At 42.4% G+C, this 17893-nt stretch overlaps 1 protein-coding gene and 1 non-coding gene across 2 annotated transcripts in view; both read left to right on the forward strand.

The window, feature by feature from the left end:
* Positions 1-17893, forward strand: part of MCM8 (minichromosome maintenance 8 homologous recombination repair factor) — a 44186-nt gene that overhangs the window by 13125 nt on the left and 13168 nt on the right. Inside the window, exons 7-15 of the mRNA XM_004610936.2 lie at positions 2104-2207; positions 3652-3850; positions 5070-5155; positions 6235-6386; positions 6791-6986; positions 11623-11653; positions 14633-14773; positions 15230-15371; positions 15687-15882. Of these exons, the coding sequence (XP_004610993.1) occupies positions 2104-2207; positions 3652-3850; positions 5070-5155; positions 6235-6386; positions 6791-6986; positions 11623-11653; positions 14633-14773; positions 15230-15371; positions 15687-15882 (1247 nt within the window). The remainder of the gene's footprint in view (positions 1-2103; positions 2208-3651; positions 3851-5069; positions 5156-6234; positions 6387-6790; positions 6987-11622; positions 11654-14632; positions 14774-15229; positions 15372-15686; positions 15883-17893) is intronic.
* Positions 14035-14141, forward strand: LOC129403826 (U6 spliceosomal RNA). Its single transcript, XR_008629487.1, has one exon. It is a non-coding gene; the product is annotated as a U6 spliceosomal RNA (small nuclear RNA).

Raw genomic sequence — 17893 nt, forward strand, 5'->3', positions numbered from 1 at the left:
TATTGATCATTTGTTCTCCACATCCAAATCACCGTCATTTCTTTCTTTTTATTTTAGCAGACACTCATTTCTAGTTTCTAAAGTGTTGCTTATAGTTGTTTCTTTTTTTTGGGGGGGGGAGTTTGAGACACACCTGATGATGCTCAGGGCTGACTCCTGGCTCTACCCTCAGGAATCACTCTTAGTGGTGCTCAGGGGACCATATGGGATGCTGGGAATCGAACCTGGGTCAGCCGCGTGCAAGGCAAACGCCCTACCTGCTGTACTATCACTCCAGCCCCAATAGCTGTCTCTTCCATCTTCATTCCTTCTAAACTTAAACTTTCACTACCTTTCCTGAACTGTTACTGCATGTCATAAAACATGATGTCTCCAAGGCCGGAGTGATAGTGCAGATGATATGGTGCTTGTCTTGCTGACCTGTGTCTGATCTCCAGAACTACATATGATTCCTCAAGCCACCAGGAGTGCTCCCTGAGTACAGAGCCAGGAGTAAGCCCTGAGCATCACCCAATGTGGCCCCCGAACAAGCAAACAGAAACATGATCTCTCCTTGGAAATCCTGTAACTCTTTTCAAATGGAATCCAAGAATTTGGGGGGAGGGGCGTGTCACACATGGCTGCTCAGGGCTTACCCCTGGCTCTGGACTTGGGATCACTCCCGACAGTGTTCAGGGCAACGTACAAGAGTATCAGGGATTGAACGCACTATACTATCGCTCTGGCCCTAGAATCCTTTTTTTAAAAAATAAGGCATCAAGTACTTTTTAAAATCTGGTTCAATTTCTACTCTTCACTGTCCTTCACTCACTGCCATCCAGCTGTCAACTCTCTCCAGGATGTTATGGATACCCCCAGGTCTTAGGCAAACTGTTCATTCAACATGAATGTTCCTCACCTCAAAAATCCAAAATTTGATCTCCTAACTCACTTGTTTTTCTGTGAAACCTTTCTCATGACCCCTTTTCAAAAACTTGCATGATATTTTGTCTATAAATCTTTTAGCTCAGTAGTAATTATTACTGTATGTATGTTTTTTGTTCCCTCTCAGATTTTCAGAGTGTGCTGCTTTGCACACAAGTAGGCATTAAATATTCATTCAATGTTAAATGCTAAAGGAATAGTCATTGAGTATTTTCAAAGTAATCTTTATTTTCTCTGTCTTAAGCAGTATTAAGTAGAAGTAGAAGCTTTTTTTGGGGGGAGGGGGGCGGAGCGATAGCACAGCGGGTAGGGCATTTGCCTTGCATGCGGCCGACCCGGATTTGATCCCCAGCATCCCATATGGTCCCCCAAGCACTGCCAGGAGCAATTCCTGAGTGCAGAGCCAGGAGTAACCCCTGAGCATCGCTGGGTGTGACCCATAAAGAAAAAAAAGAAAAGAAGCAGAAGCTTTTTTCACCAGAACCTATTGAGATAGTAGCCGTGGTAACTACTTATATAGAAATTTTAGTATAAAGTTTAGTTTAGTTTCAGTGTAGATGGCATACATACAGCTTTCCAGGCCAGGGATAACAAAATTGCAGGTAAGATATGTTACTATAAAATAAGTTGATCAATATCAGGATTTCAAAGGACTTTGAGAATTCTGTTAAAATTCCACTCTACAGGATGGGGAGATAGTTCAGTGGGCTGAGCACATGCTTTGCATATAAGAACCTCGGGTTTGGTCTCCCAAGCACCTCCCAGAGAGACCCCTGGGCACAAGCCAGTATAGTCCCCAAGCCTCACTGGATATGGCCAAAATAAAATCTATTTCACATACATTACTAGCACTGTCATCCCATTGTTCATTGATTTGCTCAAGCGGGCACCAATAACGTCTCCATTGTGAGACTTGTTGTTACTGTTTTTGGCATATCAAATACACCACGGGGAGCTTGCCAGGCTCTGCTGTGCAGGCAAGATACTCTCAGTAGCTTGCCAGGCTCTCCGAGAGGGATGGAGGAATTGAACTCGGGTTGGCCACATGCAAGGCAAAGCCCTACCTGCTGTATTCTATTCTGAATAACTTACCTTCATTAACTTCATATCTTTTATAGTGCTCTGCTTTAAGAGGATATTTTGTTTTCTAGCTTTTGAGTAAATGTTTATCCTATCTAGGTATTAACTAAGGACCTTGAAAGACATGCAGCTGAATTACAAGTCCAAGAGGGATTATCTAGAGATGGGGAAACAATAGTAAATGTACCACGGATTCATGCAAGGTGAGGAATTTGCTGGTTTTAGAATCAGAGTGGAAGACAAAATGACAACCTCATTTTATAAAAATCAGTTATTTATATATATAAATAAAAAGAATACTAATTCTGTTGGTCTTCAAACCCAAGTGACCCTAAGAATTATTCAAAAAGATCATGATAGAAATAAATCTTTTCTGTCTAAATAAGTTGATTTGTGATCCTATAAATTTTATAAACATTGATCTTGGGTGTATATCTATGAAGATCCTGTTGTTTAAATGCAATATTTATAAAATACACTAGATGGTAAGATTTTATTATGTTGAAAATAATACTCTAGAGGCTGAAGTGATAGCACAGCAAGTAGGGTGTTTACCTTGCACGCAGCTGACCCGGGTTCTATTACCAATATCCCATATGGTCCCCCAAGCACTGCCAGGAGTAATTTCCTGAGTGCATGAGCCAGGAAGAACCCCTGTGCATCGCTGGGTGTGACCCAAAAAGAGAAAAAAAAGTACTAGACATAGTAAATGGAATTTTGTTTTTCTTGAATTTGGGCCATAGAGAGAGTACAGCAGTTAAGGCACTTGCCTTGCATGCAGCTGACCCAGGTTTAACCTTTGGGACTGTATAGAGTTACCTGAGCACTGCCAGGTCTGGCCAAAAAAAAACAACACCAAAACAAAATTTCAAGATTTTTTTTTTTAATTGCAAAAGGTTCAGGGACCAAATGATAGTACAGCAGATAGGGCACTTGCGTTGTATGCAGCCAACCAGGGTTTGATTCCTGGCACCTCATATGGTCCCCTTAGGTCAGCAGGAGTGATCTCAGAGCACAGGCCAGGAGTCAGCCTTAAGCACCACAGGGCGTGGCCCAAACACACACACACACACACACACACACACACACACACACACACACACACACTTTGATTACAAAGGCTTCATTAGGCAGTAGTATACACATGAGAATCAGCAGGCAGACATATTCTAAATAGAATAACATTGCTTCTAAGTAAGGCAGACTTCTGATTCAAAGTCACACTCAGAGGGCATCCAAAGAGCTCCCACTATTTAAGATTTTAAATTTTCATTGGAAGCGATTAAATAAGGTTTTGTTTTTCCTTTTCAGAATATATGGAATAAATTTTTAATTTTTTTTCTTTAAAAAAAAAACAACTAGTTTAAAAACTCAAAACTTATTAAATTCTTCCTGGCATCATTTTCCCCCTGTCCCTAGTGAACAGCTAATGATAAAAGATAAAAAGGAAAGATTGACTTTTAAAAAAGAAAAAATCTTTTGGAATGACTTAATTCCTTGATTATTTGGAAATTTCAGTTTGTGTATAAAAGGAATGTGATTTGAGAATTCTGTCATTGCTCCTATGAAGAACTTGTAAAAATATAGACGGCTTCAAGTTTTTGTTTGTTTTAAGTTTGTACATAGCTGTTTCTGCTTTCTTTTTAGGGTCTACAACTATGAGCCATTGACAAAGCTCAAAAATGTCCGAGCAAATTCCTATGGGAAGTACATTGCCCTGAGGGGGACAGTGGTCCGAGTCAGTAACATAAAGCCGCTGTGCACCAAGATGGCTTTTCTGTGTGCTGCCTGTGGAGATGTTCAGAGCTTTTCTCTTCAAGACGGAAAATACAACCTTCCCACAAAGGTGACAGCATGTTCACTTGCCACTTCAGTGTCTTGGGAAAGAAGACACATTCTTGGGCTGGAGCACAGTACAGAGCGATAGCACAGCGGGCAGGGTGTTTGCCTCACATGCAGCCAACCGAGGTTTGTTCTCTGGCACCCCACATGGTCCCCCAAGCACTGCCAGCAGTAATTTCTGAGTGCAGAGCTGGTGTGATCAAAAAAGCCAAAAAGAAAAGGAGGGAGGGAGGGTTCAGTGTTCTTTAATACTATCGTGAGAGGAGATTTCTTTTTTTATGGGGGTAGGGGAGAGGGGGCTGGAGCCATAGAACAGAGGGTAGGGCGTTCACCTTGCACACAGCCGACCCAGGTTTGATTCCTCCGCCCCTCTCGGAGAGCCCGGCAAGCTACCGAGAGTATCCCGCCCACACGGCAGAGCCTGGCAAGCTCCCCATGGCGAATTCGATATGCCAAAAACAGTAACAAGAGGTCTCACAATGGAGACGTTACTGGTGCCTGCTCGAGCAAATCGATGAACAACGGGATGACAGTGACAATGATCTCTTATATAGATATGATCTCTCATATCTCCGAGAGATATGGAGGAATCAAACCCGGGTTGACTGCATGCAAGGCAAACACCCTACCCACTGTGCTATCGCTCTAGCCCAAGAAATCACTATATTTTGTTGTTGTTTTTGATCAGCATCAGTTATGTGGTATGCTGTTCTTGATATATCAGTGGCATAAAATATGAGCTGTCACAAGGCTGCAAAAGCACTTGTGCACTCTAGGAATTCTAAAATTTTAATTATGGTGCTAGAGCTGGAGTTAAATTTTTAACTGGATGGTGATTCTGAGGTCCGGAGGCATCTCTGCAGCATGTTGCTCTCTTCTGAGGTTTATTTGTAAGTCTCTGGAACATGGCCATTAATGTGCTTATAAGGCGCCCAGAGGTAGTTCATGGGCCTGACTGCCAGGGACCCAGAAGCACAGGGAGATAGGGGGAGGGGGCCATTCCTGACTCCGTGTGAGCCTGGAGATTTTAATCACAAATCCTGCATACCTGGGTTTTATAGTGGGTTAATTCTTGTGCGTGGGAGACTTCGTGGTGAGCCAGTGAAAGTCGGACATGTGCATGGCAGTGATTGGGTTCTGGAGATCAAACCTTCTTAAATTGAGCGTTTTAACTTGACTCCTCCGGCAATGTGATCATCAGTGTGAATGTGACTTTGTTGCAGTGCCCTGTGCCCGTGTGCCGAGGGAAGTCTTTCACTGCTCTTCGAAACTCTCCCCTCACCGTGACAATGGACTGGCAGTCAATCAAGTAAGTCTCTCCCCTCACAGGGAGAACAACTTATAACAGTGCTCTGGTTTTTGTCAGTGGGTGAAGCCTACCAGCTTTGTTGAAATGCCCTCATTCTTCCCCTCCATGCTTCGCCCATTCTCAAACTTTCTGAGCACCTGTTTTGTGACCACTCTTTCAGTTGCTTTCAGTTTTCCTGTTTTCTTTCTAGTGTGTGTGTGGGTGTGTGTGTTCTGGACTTGATTTTGTTTTATCCATCAGTATGTTCCCATTCACAGCCCACAGGACTAGTCCCAGGGCTGAGAGCACTAGTCCGTGAATGGTCACAAATTCAGATACTCAGTATCCCTCGTGTGTTGGGTATTTTTGTGATTGCCCTGCTGGCTGCAATTCCCAGCCCTGAAGGTGATTCTGGCCTGGCTGCGGCCAGGTGTGTGTAAGCACCACAAGGAGGGATGTGCGCTCAGAAAGTACTACTCCCAACAGGCATGTGTGTAAGCATCACTGCCATCTCTGTGACAGCCACCATGACCATAACTTCTGATGGGCCTCAGCTCAGATGTGTACTCTGATGAACATGTGCAAGCACCAGCATAAGGTGCACACCCAGTGTGGTGGTTGACCCTGCTGACACCAACCAGGCTTGGCACAGTCTCTGGTCATCACATATTCATTCTCATTCTCATTCTCATTCTCATTCTCATTCTCATTCTCATTCTCATTCTCATTCTCTCTCTCTCTTTCTCTCTCTCTCCTTTCCCTCCTTTCCTTCTCTCTCTGTCCCTCTTTCTCTCTCTCCCACTCTCCCTCTCTCCTCACCTTCCCTCCCTCGCCTCTTTTTGAACCATACTCAGTGATGCTCAGGGGTTACTCCTGGCTCTGCACTCATAAGTCAATCCTGGTGGGCTTGAGGGACCATATGGGATGCCAGGGATTGAACCCTATCAACTGTGCAAGGCAAGCACCCTGCCCTCTCTACTATCTCTTTGGCCCCTAAACTAAGCTTTTTATTTAGCTCAGTGGACCCCAAGTAAGTGAATATGTTGAGAAATAACCTATAGTCACACATATATCGACTGGCAGTATTTAAACTTTTTTAGAATCCAGGAGCTGATGTCTGATGATCAGCGAGAAGCCGGCCGCATTCCACGAACAATTGAATGTGAGCTTGTTCATGACCTTGTGGACAGCTGTGTGCCAGGAGACACGGTGACTGTTACGGGGGTCGTGAAAGTCTCAAATACCGAAGAAGGTATAGAGCTCTCCTCCTTTGTATGGACTCTGGGGTAGTTGTTGCTGTGTCTCTTTCCGTGCTACTACCGAGTCTCCATTCATTTAGAGCATTTCCTGTTTGTTTTTTTCTTTTTGGATCACACCCAGCCATGCACAGAGGTTACTCGTGGCTCTGCACTCGGGAGTTATTCCTGGCGGTGCTCAGGGGACCGTATGGGATGCTGGGAATCAAACCCGGGTTGACCCTGTGCAAAGCAAACACCCTACCTGCTGTGCTATCTCTCCAGCTCCCATTTCCTGGTTCTTAACATAACTAAAACTTTTCTTTTAAAAGTTCATTTGTAGTTTATGTTTTACAATTCTAGTTCAGTCTTTGTAGAGTAAAATGAAAGTGCCATTTATTATATTGTTTGAAATTTACAGGTTCTCGAAATAAGAATGATAAATGCATGTTCCTTTTGTACGTTGAAGCAAATTCTGTTAGCAATTGCAAAGGACAGAAAACAAAGGCTTCCGAGGATTACTGTAAGCATGGAACCTTGATGGAATTCTCACTCAAAGACCTTTATGCCATCCAGGAGATCCAAGCTGAAGAAAACTTGTTTAAACTCATTGTCAAGTATGTATGAACTTTTCTGAAGTTTGGTTATACCTGTGTATGTCAGGGGTGCTTGTAGCTTGTAGCTACAAGTAACAATTCGTTGACTAGTATCAGTCAAATGGATGCAAAACACAGTTCAAGGATGATATTTATCTCACTACCCTTTTTGTATGGCCCATGAGTTACAAATAGGTTTTAATTTTTTTTTAGTGACTGAAAAAAATCAAAAGAAGAATATTAATGAGGTGGAAAATTATTTGACATTCAGATTTCATTGTTCACAAATAGTTGTGGGCAGACAGCCACATGCGTTCACTTTCTGTTTCAGAGTTTAAAGATCAGAAATCATGGTTGCAACACAAGAAATGGCTCACAGATGTTTATTATCTGGTCCTTCACAAAAAAAGTTTGCTGATGTCTAGTTCAAAGAGTTGAAAAATTGGGGTTGGTGCAGTAGCATAGTGGGTAGGGTGCTTGCCTTGCATGCGACTGACCCGGGTTAAATCCCAGGTATCCCATATACTCCCCCAAGCCCACCTTCTTGATCCCTGAGCACAGAACCAGGAGTAAACCCTGAGTACCACCAGATATGGCCTTCTTCCCCCGTAAGATAAAAAAAAAATATAAAGAAAAATTATTTGTTACTCAACAAAACAATAGACTGGAAAGTTTATTCCAAAGGCATGTAGGGGCCAGAGAGATAGTACAACAGGGAGGGCATTTGCCTTGTATGTGGCTGACCCAGGGTTCGATCCCCAACATTCTATATGGTTTCCTGGTGCACCGCCAGTAGTACTTCCTGAGTGCAGAGCTGGGAGGAAGCCCTGAGCGTCACTAGGTGTGACCCAAAAAGCCAAAAAAAAAAAAAACCCTCAAAAAACAATGCCATTTATTTACTTTTTTTACTAATCTAGCTTTATTTTATTTATTTTTAGTCTTAGAAGAAATATTAAAGTATTAAATTATCATTATTAAGACACTGTGGTTTATACATTTATAATTGAGTTTTAGGTATACTGTGTTCCGGCAGCCACTCCTACCGCCAGTGTCCCCAGGCTCCTTCCCCCCCCCCAGGAGATACATTGTTAAATATGGTTGTTGTATTTTGGATCTCCTGCTTTCTGTATTGTTGATGGCATCTACACCACCGAGTAAGAAATGATTAATGAAGGTCTAGGGTTATGACTCAGTGTTAAGAGAATATATTCAACACATGTTTCAGGTGCCGGATTTAAGCACCGGCACCACGAAGAAAGATGATTGAGGGGCTGGAGAGAGAGAGAGTACAGTGGGTGAGTCGCTTGCCTTTCATCTGGCCAAGCCAGATGGAGCCTGACAGCCCGTAGTAGCCCCCAAGTCCTACCAGGAGTTATCCCTGAGCACAGAGACCCTTAAAAACCTGAGCGTAGCAGGTAATCCCCCCACGCAAAAAACAACCCAAATTAAAAAGATTAAGTTTATTTAATACAGAGAAACTTTGGAGAACTGCCAAATATTGATGACTGGCAAAAAAAAAATAATACTTCTAAAGGATTAAAACAAGCAAGAGACAAATAGGAAATATTGGATTTGCTGGTCCTGTAGCCTTGTTTGAGCTGAGAAGGTCCAGAACTGGCTTGGTATTTGGGAGTTTGCTGACAAACTAATACTGTGTGTCTAGTCAGGTGGGGCATTTATAGGAATTGGAAAGTTACCTAAGCTTCAGTTTGCTGATGTGACATCCTGGGCAAGAGCTGCTCCATTTCAGGCTTAGGAAGTTACTGCATCACTTTTAAAGGTTAAGACAAAAGGGCTGGAGTGATAGTGCCGCGGGTAGGGCATTTGCTTTGCATGCAGCCGACTGGATTTGATCCCCAGCATCCTATGTGGTTCCCCAAGCAACACCAGGAGTAATTCCTGAGTGCAGAGCCAGGAGTAACCCCTGAGCATTGCTGGGTGTGACCTTAAAAGCCCCCCAAAAAAAAAAATCAAGACAAAGATTCACATATAAGAAGTCATTTATGTTGAATATGTATCATAACGCTCTTTTAATTTCATGTCATTGCTGTTTGGTAGAGAGGAAGAGAGAAGGCATTTTTGCTTTAGTGGATGGTTGCATTTGTCTTTTTCTTCTCCGCAAGAGGTAAAACCAAATTAGGATCCTGATTTAGCCAGTTAATTTCCAGTGAGACCTAGGATCTGTTATGCTTTACATCTTAAAATGAAAATAATACACAGGCCAGAGTTTGTATTATTATTATTTAATTATCATAGGAATGCACAGTACAGCAGGTAGGGCATTTGCCTTGCACACATTTTATGCAGATTTGAGCCCTGACACCCCATATTTTCCCCTGAGCACTACCAGGAGTGAGCCCTGGGTGTAGAGCCAGGAATAAGCCCTGAGTTCAGCTGGGTGTGACCTAAAAACAAAAACAAGCAACAACAACAAAAAGAAAAGAATAATACAAGGTCAGGTTGTTTTGGCGATAATTTTGATAAGGTAGGAAAGAACCATGAAGAAAGTGAACTGCATTATATTGGAAACATTGATCTGTTCAGATTTTCCTCTTCATTTAGCTTTGAGCTCTAGAATTTGATACTTCAAAAAATAATCCCTTTAATATTTTTGTATGTTTCGTGGTGCTAGGGACTGAACCCAGGGCCACACACCTGCAAGGCATATTATTACCTTTGGCCATCTCCCCATTGCTTTGCCTTTTGATCTTGTTTAGCCAACTGAGAAACTGAGAGTTTCTCTCAAGTTCTTTGCCCTTAAACCTCAGACACTTCTCTCTGAATTGGTGACCACCCAAGTCCTCCTTGTGAAAGAGGGCTTGTGATATCTGGTGATAAGTGCAGGGTATGGTCTGTGGTCTGTGTGGTAGAGCCTCATTGAGCTCCACCCTGGTTAGGGATCAGAATAACTCTTTTCTAGCTTCCTGTCCCCAGTTCCTTTTTTTAAAAAAAAGTCCAAGACTTTTTATTGATTGAGATCTTGTGATTTACAATAAGTGATAGTTTCTCACATACATAATTCCAACAGCACACCCATCACCAGTGTACCCACCTTCTCCCAATCTCTTTCCTGACATCAACTTAATTGTATGGGTCAGTTCTCCTGTTGTGTTGCCATCTTGCTGTGTATCTTTATTTATTTGTTTGTTTGTTTTTGGATCACACCCAGTGGTGCCCGGGGCTTACTCCTGGCTCTGTGCTCAGGGATCATTCCTGGCAGAAGTTGGGGGATCTTAAGGGATGCCAGGGATTGAACCCGGGTCAGATGCTGCAAGGTAAATGTCCTACCTCTTTACTATCGTTCTGGGGCCCGTTACCTATCTGTAAGACTCCCATGTGAGAGATATCATTCTGCATTTATCCCTTTCCTTCTGACTCACTTTACTTGGCATGATTTTCTCTAGTTCCATCCACCTTGTGGCAGATTGTATGATTTTGTATTTTCTTAGAGCTACATAGTATTCCATTGTGGACACAGTATTTTTTCACTTTTTTTGACCACTAGATTGTGGACTGCGCTGGGAGTATTAGACACCTTAGCACTCCCAGCCAACCTGCCTCTGTGTCCTGGGAAGCTCTTTGGCAGGCCAGTACAGTTGCTGGTGGAAAGCCAGCATGATTATGCAAGAACATGCTGAGCAATATGAATACCAGTGCCAAGAACATATGGCACGACACCAACTTGTGTTCACATGAATTAAAAAAGATAATGATTTTGTTTATTCCTAATTGTATCTCTTCCACCAGGTCCATTTTCCTTGGTTCCTATCTGTTCAGTTAGACGTAAACATATGTCAGAATAGGTTGTCTTGGGGGTTTTCTTCTGACTTTTTGAATTGAAAAAAATAAAATGTTATTTTGTCTTAAAATATTAAGCACTTAACTGGCCCTTTAGTCCCTTCATTTTTGTTATTGTTAGTATTTGGTGTTTGGGCTACACCCTGTGATGCCCAGAGCTTACTCCTGATGCTGCTCTGGAATCATTCCTGTTGGACTCAAGGTACCATATTGGGATTCCAGGTATCCAGCCTGGGGCGGCTGCATGCAAAAGCGGGAGCCCTGCAGCTATACCATCTCTCCAGCCCGTCTTGTTCTCTGTCAGTGACTTGGTTTCAAGGGTTTAAACATGTCTCTTCACAATCCCTGGGAAGACCATGATCACCATAGAGTCAGTAATTCAGAATAGTGTTTCTCAGCCAGGGAACGTAGGGGCCTGTGGGCACCCAGGATATTTTGAGGGGCCACAGTAAAAACTGAGTAATAAGGGGGCTATGGTGAAACTAGGGGCCCAGCCAGTAGGACATGAGCCACAGAAGGAAACAGCGACAAAAGGGGCCACCGTGGAGAAAAGTTTGAGAAACACCAAATTGGACCCTAACGAATGAGGAGCAGTAGTACATTTGGTTACCTCAAGATGCTTGACAAATATCCTGTGTCCATTATACAGGCACAATTTTTAAAGCATTTCCCCCTTATTTTAACCAAGAATTTTGAGAAATTTTCTGTCAGAATAAAATTTCTTAGGATCTTTGAGGGAGGTCTAAATAAATTTTTTTTCTCACCAATGCTATGTAAAATATTAAAATATGAAATATGACCTTTTACTGGTTAATGAAGTGTAAGTTGAGATTTATAAGTTGTATTCTGTATTTTTCAGCTCACTTTGCCCTGTTATTTTTGGTCATGAAGTAAGTATTATATTTTTTCTCTACTTAAAAATATATAGAGTTGGGGCTGGAACGATAGCACAGCGGGTAGGGCGTTTGCCTTGCACGCGGCCGACCCGGGTTCGAATCCCAGCATCCCATATGGTCCCCTGAGCACCGCCAGGGGTGATTCCTGAGTGCAGAGCCAGGAGTGACCCCTGTGCATCGCCGGGTGTGACCCCAAAAAAAAAAATATATATATAGAGTTGGCTAAAATAAGATACAAAGACTGCATTAAAAATATAGATCATGAGGGCTGGAGTGGTAGTATAACAGGTGGGTCTCTTGCCTTGCACATGGCAGATGCAGGTTTGGTTCTCTCTCGGCACTCCATATGGTCCCATGAACCTGCCAGGAGTAATCCCTGAATGCAGAGCCAGGAATAAGCTCTGAGTACCACTGGGTGTGGCCCAAAAACCATAGGAAAAAAAAATAGATCACACTCCATGAATTAATGATCTAAGAGTCACACATCCCTTATAAGAATAATTGCTTACCAACCAGGTTAATAGAAGTGGACTTTTATGGTAACTGGACTAACTGAGCGGGAAAAGCTGTTTGTCCCTTTGTGGAATGAATTAATGCTTTATACTTCTTCACTCAGTGGCTTTTGATACCTTTCTGATTCTGTCTGCTGGTATTTGCTTATTAATCGTGTACATCATTAAAAACTGGATCTTTAAAGCTCTTAAGTTTTTTCAGCCTTTCTGGAGTTTAAAATTTTGGTTAAAATGTTTTTGGGTTTGTATTCATTTATTTTAAAGTTTTGGGCCCCATCCAGCAGTTCTCAGGGTTTACTTATGATTTACATGCTCAGGGATAAATTCATGAACAGTCATGAAAGTGAAGGGTTAGGATCAGAAATATCAGGCATTAAAAAAAAGAAAGAAAAAGCAAGAAAAAAAAGATCCTCTAGGTGTTTGGGATATTTATGGAAGACCAGCATGGTTGGTGAGCTAAGAACAGAAAGGGCTGGAGTGTTCAGGGTTGAGGCGCTTTGCATGCTGCCAACTTTATTTCAGTTCCCAGCACTGCATATGGTCCCCCAAGCGTGATCCCAGAGCACAGGTCCAGGAGTAAGCCTGAAGTACTACAGTAGGATGTGGCCCCAGAGCAGAGTAGAAACAATTAGAGAATGGAACAAGATGCAATATTTCAGGGAAAAGGTAGGGGTCAGATTCTGTTAATTCTATATATTGGTTTTTGTTTTTTTTTTCCTTTTTGGATCACACCTGGCAATGCACTGGGTTCATTTCTGGCTCTGCACTCAGGAATTACTCCTGGTGATGCTCAGGGGACCATATGGGATCCTGGGGATCGAACCTGGGTCAGCCGAGTGCAAGGCAAATGCTATCGCTCCAGCCCAAATCCTATACATTGTTGTGAGGGATTTGTCTTTAAATTTAGAGCACTGCTTTTATGACAAAATACTAGATTGCCACTCTCGTGGACTGTAGCGATAGCACAGCGGGTAGGGCATTTGCCTTGCACGAGGCCAACCTGGGTTCAATTCCTCCATCCTTCCTGAAGAGCCTGGCAAGCTACCGAGAGTATCCCACCCCCATGGCAGAGCCTGGCAAGCTCCCCAGGGTGTATTTGATATGCCAAAAACAGTAACAAGTCTCATAATGGAGACGTTACTGGTGCCCGCTCAAGCAAATAGATGAACAGGATGACAGTGCTACAGTGCCACTCTTACAGCATAATGGATCTCATTACCCTGACAAGTGAATGCAATTAAAAAAAATAATCAAATCAAACCCCAAAACTACAACTGTCTGGGGATTGCTCAGTGTCTAAGAGTTCAGTCCTTCGTACCACCCCACATGAGCCAGCCCCATGCCTCACACTGAAGTCTGCATTCTGACATATCACAAGTAAAAATGCGTGAGCACGGAACATGGAAACCCTGATGGAGAGAGGCTGACTGGTGGTGGGATTGGTGCTAGAAATTATATGCCTGAAACTCAACTCTCAGTAACTTTCTAAACCACGGTTCTTTAATGAAATTTAAAAAGTCCAAGAAAAGAAGAACGATGTCGCGGCTCCTAAGAGAGGAAGTTTTGGGTAGACGTGACACCTTGCAGCTTCTGACTTGAGCACAGAGCACATTCGGCGCTTCAAGTAGCCGAGGCTTCAGTTGAAAACATTCCCCCCTTCCCATTTGTCGTTTGGATGACCTGATTAGAAGGAACTGTCCGCTTTAGTCATGGGGGCCTGTGCACACTTGGTGGTGGGGTTCCAGAGAGCACAACTTGTGGCACTGGGCTCACAGATGGCCGTGTTGCTGGGATCACACTTGGCATGTGCGGTGATGCTGGGGATCAAACTTAAGACCTCATGCCCGCAAGAAATACACTGTTGTGCTCGCTTCGGCAGCACACATACTAAAATTGGAACGATACAGAGAAGATTAGCATGGCCCCTGCGCAAGGATGACACGCAAATTCGTGAAGCGTTCCATTGAAAAAAAAAAAAAGACGACACACACTGTTCTGCTCTAGCCCGGGGCTCTTCCCGTTGCAAGCTTGACATCTTCCTGGCCTTGGAAAATCAAAAGAAGCTTTGGGACTACTTGCTGTCACTGGGGATTTAAAAGTCGCCCTCAGAACTGGAGAGCTAGAAAGCAAGGGCAGTGGCAAGGTTAGAATTGTGCTGAAGTATCTTATTGGCCACTAGGTTGTACATGCTCAGGTCAAAGTGACAAGTTGGATGTTTTTAGAGTTTTTCTTTTTAGGGGGGAAAAAGTTTCTCATACTTATTCCCCAAATACAAAATCCCCAAAATCTAGAGCTAGAAAGCAAGGGTAGTGGCAAGGTTAGAATTGTGCCGAAGTATCTTATTGGCCACTAGGTTCTACAAAATCCCCAGTAGCTGTAACACAGGAGAGGGGCACTCCTTCAGCAAGTCATCTTCATGTTTTTCTCACTTTGCTTTTTTATCTTTTCCTTCTTAATTGAGCTTGTTAAAGCAGGTTTGGCATTAGCACTTTTTGGAGGGAGCCAGAAGTTTGTCGATGACAAAAACAGAATTCCAATTCGAGGGGATCCACATATTCTTGTTGTTGGAGATCCAGGCTTGGGAAAGAGTCAGATGCTACAGGTAGGACATCAATAATTTAATATTTGATGTTTTGCTTAAAAATGCGTGAAAAATCACAAGTGAATTTTCTCAAAGCTTGGAGTGCCTGTGTGCTGGAGGATATAGTTTCTGTGCTGGCATAAATGCATCTCTATGTAGGGAACCATAGAGATAGTAGGGAACCACAGAGATGGTACAAAACCTAGTGCTCAGTTTTCCCTGTGTGAACTTGAACATGAAACATAAATTGGAGCTGTGTGGAGTGTGAACAGTCTGCCTGCACTCAGTCCCGACTCGACACCTTCAGTAGCTGTGTGAGTTTCTGTTTCTGCATCACTAAGTGGATATGTCATTGTACCTTCCTGTGACTGGAAAGCTTTTAGGAAAAGACCTACCCTATGCTAGCATTTGTAGCACCTACTCCTACCTATTGTTGCCCTTTTATTTTGACTAAGTCTAAAATGTTTGTTTCCTTAGGCAGTGTGCAATGTTGCTCCTCGGGGTGTGTATGTTTGTGGTAATACCACGACCACCTCAGGTTTGACGGTGACTCTTTCAAAAGATAGTTCTTCTGGAGATTTTTCTTTAGAAGCTGGTGCCCTGGTACTTGGTGATCAAGGTGAGAATAATGCAATCTAAGGGAATGATAGTTCTGGGGCTTTTAAAAAAATTTTTTAATGCATCTCTTTAATAGTAACTTACTCCCTTGAATATGTATTTTAAGTCTTACTTGAATTTGTCTTGAAACTTTCTGAGGATCATTCCCACATCATCTTCATCTCTCAAAACCATAGTACTGTTCTTAAGGAAAATGCTGAGGGAGTAAATATTAGATAAGCAATCATTAAGACAAGCCTTTTATTTGCTTTCCATCCTGTAAGGTTTGGAACTTAACCAAAGAAAATCTTTTTGTCTGTGTTTTGCTGTGTGGTAGGTATCTGTGGAATCGATGAATTTGATAAGATGGGAAATCAGCACCAAGCCTTGCTAGAAGCCATGGAGCAGCAGAGTATTAGTCTCGCGAAGGCTGGGATGGTTTGTAGCCTCCCTGCGAGAACTTCCATCATCGCGGCTGCGAATCCTGTCGGAGGACACTACAACAAAGCCAAAACCGTGTCTGAGAATTTAAAGTAAGCCTCTTTGAAGATACGTATACCTTTCACATGCTGAATTCTTTTTTTTTATAAGGTAGCTTACAATATCTGATTACATTTAATATTCAAACACCAATCCCACCACCATTACACCTTTCCACCACCATATTTGGGATGTTCCCATCCCAGATACATCCCTGTTCCAAAAACACAACCGAAATAATAATATTTTGTATTGTCTGTTATGAAAAAATGCAGAAAATGTTACAAAAAAGTATCCATAGAGGAAATAGTGTGAAGATTGTTCTATTTTGGCAGGGGCCATTAAGACCTTCTCTAGGATATCACAAACATGTTGTTAAAGGTTGAGTGATCACATACTGAATTCTTAGTATGATTCATCGAGAAAAAGATAACTGAGCGCAGAATGATTTTTGGATCAAATCATGGGTCCACTGACCCTGGGTTGAATTCCTGGCACCACATATGGCCCCATGAGCACTGACAGGTGTTACTCCTGACCACAGAGACAGGAATGGCCCCAGAGCACTGCTTTGTGTGCACCCCTCGCCCCCACCCTGCAGGAAGTAAACATAATGAGTAGGCACCAGAAGTTTCTAGCAAATATACAGAAATAGGAGCACTACATACTGTAGCTACCAGCTTGTCAATCGTGACTGGCAGAAGGGTGGGGAAATGACTGTCAGGCGAGCAGTTTAGCATTTTGGAAGAAAACTTGGCATATTTGCTTAAAATATACATTTTTATTCCAGCTAATTTTACTTTCAGTAATGTTCTTGATGCAAACAAATTCACATATATACTACAGGGTGGCTTTTAAAACATTGTTTATCACTGCCAAAGATTGGGAACAGCTCAAATTGCTCTTCAGTATGGAAGTGGTTCAGCTATCTTGTCAGACGTGGAATATAGCAATTATGAAAATGAAGATAGTTTTGTATATACGATTGAGGAGTATCTGTACTTCTCTGTTAAAGTAAAAATGTTATGTTCTTATATGTGTAATATGATCCCACTGTTTTTGTTTGTTTGTCTTTTGGGTCACACTTGGCAGTCTTACTTCTCCTGGCTCTGCACTCAGGGACCACTCCTGGTGGGCTTTGGGGAGTCACCTGGGGTGCTGGGGATTGAACCCGGGTCATCTGTGTGCAAGACAAGTGCCTGATCTACTTTTTTTTCACTTTTTTTTAGATCTGTATATGCCTTCTCTTCTAATTTGTTATATACAGTCTGGACATAATGGGAAAGGGAAAACAAGAAAAGGACATAAAATGTCTTGTATAAAAACTTGATAACTTTATTTCGGGGAGAAAAAACTAGGGGCGGAGTAATTGTACATCGGGGAGGGTGTTTGCTTTGCACTCGGCTGACCTGGGCTTAATTCCTGGAATCCCATACGTCACCCCCATGCACAGCCAGGAGTAATTCCTGAATGCAGAGCCAGGAGTAACCCCTAAGCAACGCCGGTGTGACCCTAAAAGCCAAAAAGAAAACAAAATAACTAATTTCCTAATGTTTGATAATATATGGCTTTAATATATAATGTTTCCTTGTAAAATGCACAATTGAACTTCAGTGATTACTTAGTATATTCATTTCTAAAAAAGTAAAATCTTTTCATTTTTCTTGTAGAATGATCAAGTGTTCTTTTTTAATAGAAAGAGCCTATTGAACCAAGGAGTTTGGAAACTTAGATTCTGGTTTGTGGTATCACTGTATCACTGTCATCCTGTTGTTCATCGATTTACTCAAGCAGGCGCCAGTTACTCGTCTTTCCCAATGATTGGAGGCTCTTTCAGGGTCAGGGGAATGAGACCAGTTACTGTTACTGTATTTGGCGTATCAAATACAGCACGGGAAGCTTGCCAGGCTCTGCTGTGGTAGTACCACAAATCTGCTTTGGGGCTTTGGGCATGTTCTTTAATTACTCTGGATTCCTATTTTTATCTCTAGTAGTGGGATTATCTGATTAATGGGTTTAGGGAAAATGAATAGTTCAATGCAGTATTTTGTTTTGTTTTGTTTG

The sequence above is a fragment of the Sorex araneus genome, chromosome 3 (genome assembly GCF_027595985.1).
Source record: "Sorex araneus isolate mSorAra2 chromosome 3, mSorAra2.pri, whole genome shotgun sequence".
Taxonomy (NCBI): Eukaryota; Metazoa; Chordata; class Mammalia; order Eulipotyphla; family Soricidae; genus Sorex; species Sorex araneus.